Source organism: Salmo salar, chromosome 11 (genome assembly GCF_965601325.2).
Source record: "Salmo salar chromosome 11, fSalSal1, whole genome shotgun sequence".
Taxonomy (NCBI): Eukaryota; Metazoa; Chordata; class Actinopteri; order Salmoniformes; family Salmonidae; genus Salmo; species Salmo salar.
This window is the reverse complement of record NC_138301.1, coordinates 76,022,557-76,028,556: the sequence shown is the minus strand read 5'-3', so window position 1 is coordinate 76,028,556 and position 6,000 is coordinate 76,022,557. Positions and strand designations below refer to the sequence as shown.

The window sequence follows — 6,000 nt, the reverse complement described above, 5'->3', positions numbered from 1 at the left end:
TTCTTGATGAAATTGCTTTATTGCAACTCAATACAACTTTATACACGTTCAAGGTATATAAAATGGCCATTACAAATATATATCTCCTATTTCATAATTAAAGCAGAAATATTAAAATTATTGACAAGAGCAGAACTCATTCACTGTTGATTCTTCTTATGGGTATCAAATTTTAGACAAATACTGACACAAATAAACAGCAAAAAATCCAAACAAAATAATTGGTTGCATTGATATGGCTTTGTTTAGCTGATAGCACCAATCATTAGCCTGGGTACCAGTCTGTTTGTGCCATCATGCCACTCCTTGTCATTCCAAACAGGAGTTGACATGATAGCACAAACAGATCTGGGACTAGGCTAACCAATCATAGCACCATTGGAACAATTCCATAATATGATAAGATGAAAAATAGACAGGATATATAACACTAATATGACAAATCCCAGATCTGTTGGACAGCTATGTTTTGGTACATTACATTTTTTAGGTGGGTGGCTACATGCTGTTGTACAGTAAGGTACAGAATGATACAGTATGCCGAGACATCATTAACAGTAGAAAACATAATGAAGTCAGAAGGACGTGAACAACTATAGGACAACTGTAATTAATGCAGACAAGCTGGAAGTAAAGTCTGTGTAAACTATTGATGTCTTATATTGTAACCTTATTGATATTGTATAATTGGAACCATATTGATATAATGTATAATTGGAACATATACACCCACAAAATCAACATTGAATATAGATGAAAAGAGCACTGAGTATAGACCTGGATAATGATGTGTGTGATTGGAGAGAATCTTTGGGGAAGAGTTCCCTCAAATGGGGTGTGTGTATTTGTGTGTGTGTGTGTGTGTGTGTGTGTGTGTGCGTACATAAATGTAGGTGTGTATTTTCTGAGAGAATCTTTGGGGAGAGTCACCTCAGATGGGAGAAGGGGCCCGCAGAGTGCTGGTGAGGGCGGAGTCTCCGAACACGTTGGCATAAGAGGCTTTGAGGAACTGGACGTAGTTCTGCAGACTCCTGTTGGTGCTGTCCGACTGCTCCAGACGATCCTTTACATCCTGAAGACGGGACTGGTACCGCCGCTCCGCCTGAGGGTGGTGGAGGTGCACACGCAGACAGAAAGACAGACACACACACACACACACCACAGCAATTCTATTATTAAAATGAAATATTCTTTGATTTCTTAAGTGTGTGTGCCAAGATATGTATTGTTATGATTCACTATGTATTTGACTGCAATAGTTTTAGAGATTATGAGAGATTATAATCAGAGTTGACACTAGATATGTGTATTTCTAAAACACTCTCCCTCACCTCCTCTTTGCTGCGGCGGAGGGTGGTGAGTTCTGTGGTGGTCCGGCTTAGCTGGGTCTCCAGGTCCACCACCTTGGACTGGGTGGAGCGCTCTTTGGTGATCGCACGTTCCCGGGTTTGGGACACCTAATATAATAATAATAATAATAATAATAATAATATATGCCATTTAGCAGACACTTTTATCCAAAGTGAAGTCATGCGTGCATACATTTTATGTATGGGTGGTCCAGGGAATTGATCCCACTATCCAGGAGTTGCAAGCGCCATGCTCTACCAACTGAGTTACAGAGGACCACCTATACACCAGGACCGTGATACTCCATCAGACAGAGCAATTGACTTGTTACAACAAGCATAAAACAAAATGGCTGTGCACTGCAGGGAAGAAAATGACAAAGTCAGTGTAAACTAATGTTATTCTGTGAGTATTCACAATGCTAAAACGTAAAACAACCAAATCACTCAATTCAATACTTGCATCTCAATTTTACAATGTCCATGCAAAAAGCAGTAATAATTTTTGCAACTTTTAAATGACCAGTAATTGGTTCGGATTTCTAAACTTTAAATATTGTTAATCATCAGTTATACTAGAGACATGAGGATTGTCATAGTCTGGTTTCTACACCAGGAGTTAATGGGTATCTGTAGCAGGAATGTATATGGTGGAGGCATTTAAGCTTGGAATGTACTGAGTGAAGGAAAGACGATCCCATCTTGGCAGGCACTGATAAGGGTGGAGAGAAGTGGTTAAGTGAGGAAGGGGGCCGAGGTCAGGTCAGGTCAGGTAAAGGGAGAAGGAACAGTTTATTGCACGCGTCAATTAATTTCCTGCCTAGCAACAAAGATGTCATGTTTAGAGAGGAGGAGGAGATTCTATCCCAAATTGGGGTATATATACTACCACTTGTGGAACCATGTATGTCTTATGCAGCTGTATGACCCAATGGGGGAATATACTTGGTTTAAGCTTTACTAATCGTCCATGAGTTTTAATAGGCTCATTTAGAACCTAACACCAGTGAACATAATCTGATGCACATATTGATCTCAAGCTGCAATGCTCCCTCCCATCACCTATTCCCCAAGTAGCCAATCCCCAGCCCCCCTCTCCCCATGCCCAGGTGCCTCAGACAGACCTGGCGTCGGGCATCATCCAAGGCCTCCTCCAGCTGGCGGGTCAGGTGCGTGCACTCGTGGGACTTCTCCTCCAGCCGGAGCTGATTGCCATGGATGGTCTCCTCCCGCTTGGCGATCACTCCCACCAGGTCTCTGTTCTGACAAGTGGCCTCCTCTAGCTTCCTGTAAGGGAGAGATGGGATGGGAAAGATGGATGGGCTCTCAAACCCAGGTATGTTCACACATACACACACCATACAAACACGGTATACATAAACACACACACAGGGGGTCACATGTATCTGCCAGGTCACAAACTAACAACGTATGAGCTCACTGTACTGTAAGTTGGATAAAAGCGTCGGTATATATTATGTATCATAATACGCACACACGCGCACACACAGACACACACACACACACACACACACACACACACACACACACACCACACCACACACACACACACACACACACACACACACACACACACACACACACTGTTCAGCGCATTATGATATTGGCTCTGGAATGGCTGTGACCGTCTGACCTCTCCAGATTCTCCACACGGTGCTGCAGCTGTTTGTTCTCCTCCAACAGGGCAGACTTTTTCTGTCTCAGCAGCTCCACCTGGCTGCCCTGCTGCTCCACCTAGACACAAAACATTTACCATTATACTATTATTATCATATTATTCAATTGATAAAGCCACAGTTTGGAAGATGTGCATACCATCACATTGTGTACAGCACACATACACCACCCCCCACCACACACATGCACGTCCCACCCCACACAAACACAAACTTCCCCCCCAACCCCCATACCTTCATGCGCAGGTCAGCCAGGACGGTACTCAGCTCAGTGCTACGTCTCTCCTGGGCGTGTTCTCTGTCCTGAGCTTCTTCCAGTAGGACCTCAGAGCGCCGCAGTGCCTCAGGAAGAGGCTCCAGCTCCGTCAGCCGGCCCAGCAGCTCCCTGCGCACCACCTCCACTTCGCTCTCCAGCTGCTCCCGGACCTCCCGCACCTCTCGCTCTGCTTGTCCCAGCCTGGCACAGTACTCGTCCGCCTCCGCCCGTGTCTTCACCACCTGGGTGATGGGTAGCATTTCACAAAAGCACAGAAAACACATGAGGCACGCACGAACAACATACACACACATTGTAATTTATGGACTATAATTCTCCTTTTCATTTAGCCTATTATTGCATGTTTGCTTTCAGCACATTAAGAGTCTGTATGTGGGTACAACGTGTGTGCATACCTGTGTGTATACCTGTGTGTCTATTTACCTGGGTCTTGTAGCTGTCCACTAGGCTCTCGTATTGCTTCACAGAGGCTTTGACGTGTTGTACCTCTGACTGGGACAGAGTCAGCTTCTCCTCCACTGCAGACAACATGGCCTGAAAGAGGGGAACATATACCTGTCAACCTACAGTACAGAACTGTGTATGTGTGTGTCCAGAATAATCTGACCACAAGTCCATGTTATGATGCAATAAAGCAATCCAATATCTGGTCGGCTAAATCTATGTATATTGAATTACTTTCATATCTTTGTAATGTACTAGAACCAGAACCAACACCTACTATTTGGTACCGGTACCGATGTAATTCTTGTAAATGACAAAGGACCACATAATTGGATTGTTTCCCAGGCACAGATTAAGCCTACTGCATGATTAAAAAAATATGCTCAATGAAGAATATCCATTCAAAGTGATTTTTTGTCCAACCAAAATTAATCTGTGTCTGGGAAAACTGGCCTAATAATTCCAAGAGTTAGTCCATTGTCATCACTGACCTTGAGGCTCTGGTTCTCTAGCTTGGCGTGGGTGCCCTCTGTGGTGAGGCTGTGCAGGCGGTCCAGGAGCCCCTCTCTCTCGGCCCGGGCCTTGTCCTCTGTCCCATGGAGTTGCTCTGTCAGGTCTGACACTCGGCTGCACGCATAGGGTATGGTCAGGATTATAAAAGTTTTTAGGTCACCTGGGCTTTATGTTAGACCATGAATGTACAATTTGACCATATTCATGATTGCTCATGATACTGTGTTCCCTATTATTCTGAGAAAAACTGAAGCAACTCTCTTTCTCTCACCTGTTGAGGACTGAGACCTCCATATCTAGCTGAGTCTTGTCCTTCATTTCCTGGGCGTGGCGACCACGCCAATTCTCTGCTGCTGATAGGGCCTCTACCATCTGGTTCTCCTGTGTAGGTAGCAACATCATCCAATAGATGTCAATGTATTTAAACCTGGTCCTGGTGAGCTATATGGTTCATCTGGCTATTGTTCTAGCCCATTAATAACAAACGTAATTTGACTAATCATCAAGAAGTTCTTCATTGGAACATCTTGTTCCTAAGCATTGATGAGTTGTTCCATGTCATATCAGCAAGCCATGACACCCACCATCTCAGATTGTTCTGAAATTGTTTCTGTAGTTAGACTGAACAAAAATATAAATGCGACAATTTCAAAATGTTTACTGAGTTACAGTTCATAAGGTTATCAGTCAATTAAAATAAATGCATTAGTCCCTAATCTATGGATTTCACATGACTGGGCATACAGATATGCATCTGTTGGTCAGATACCTTAAACAAAAGTTAGCGGTGTGGATCAGCAAACCAATCAGTATCTGGTGTGACCACCATTTGCCTCATGCAGCACGACACATCTCCTTCGAATGGAGTTGATCAGGCTGTTGATTGTGGAATGTTGTCCCACTCCTCTTCAATGGTTGTGCAAAGTTTCTGGATATTGGCGGGAACTGGAACACGCTGTTCAATCCAGAACATCCCAAACATGCTCAATGGGTGACATGTCTGGTGAGAATGCAGGCCACGAAAGAACTAGGACATTTTCAGTTTCCAGGAATTGTGTACAGATCCTTGTGACATGGGGCCATACATTATCATGCTGACACATGAGAGGTAATGGCAGCGGATGAATGGCACGACAATGGGTCTCAGGATCTCTTCACAGTATCTTTGTGCATTCAAATTGCCACTGAAAAATGGCAATTGTGTTCGTCGCCCACGCGACGTCTGCCATCTGCCCGGTACAGTTGAAACCGGAATTAATCCGTGAAGGGCACACTTCTCCAGCCTGCCAGTGGCCATCAAAGGTGAGCCTTTGCCCAGTGAAGTCGTTTACGATGCCGAACTGCAGTCAGATCAAGACTGGTGAGGACGACGAACTCGCAGATGAGCTTCCCTGAGATGGTTTCTGACGGTTTTAGCAGAAATTCTTTGGTTGTGCAAACCCACAGTTTCATCAGCTGTCTGGGTGGTTGGTCTCAGACGATCCCACAGGTGAAGAAGCCGGATGTGGAGGTCCTGGGCTGGCGTGGTTACACGTGGTCTGCGGTTGTGAGGCCAGTTGGACGTACTGCCAAATTCACTAAAACGACGTTGGAGGTGGCTTATGGAAGAAAAATGTACATTACATTCTCTGGCAACAGCTCTGGTGGGCATTCCTACAGTCAGCATGCCAATTGCACGCTCCCTCAAAACTTGAGACATCTGTGGCATTGTGTTGTGCGA

The 6,000-nt window shown here is 44.7% G+C and overlaps 1 protein-coding gene across 3 annotated transcripts in view; it reads right to left on the bottom strand.

Annotated features, from left to right (window-relative positions):
• The window catches only part of LOC106562833 (outer dense fiber protein 2), a 43,058-nt gene continuing 37,058 nt past the window's right edge, over positions 1-6,000 (bottom strand). For all 3 annotated transcript variants that reach the window (XM_014127869.3, XM_014127873.3, XM_014127872.3), the window contains exons 12-19: positions 4,552-4,661; positions 4,259-4,394; positions 3,747-3,857; positions 3,281-3,544; positions 3,004-3,104; positions 2,474-2,636; positions 1,332-1,457; positions 1-1,102 (exon numbers count right to left, since the gene is read on the bottom strand). In XM_014127869.3, coding sequence (XP_013983344.1) covers positions 932-1,102; positions 1,332-1,457; positions 2,474-2,636; positions 3,004-3,104; positions 3,281-3,544; positions 3,747-3,857; positions 4,259-4,394; positions 4,552-4,661 — 1,182 coding nt within the window. In that variant the 3' untranslated portion in view covers positions 1-931. The remainder of the gene's footprint in view (positions 1,103-1,331; positions 1,458-2,473; positions 2,637-3,003; positions 3,105-3,280; positions 3,545-3,746; positions 3,858-4,258; positions 4,395-4,551; positions 4,662-6,000) is intronic.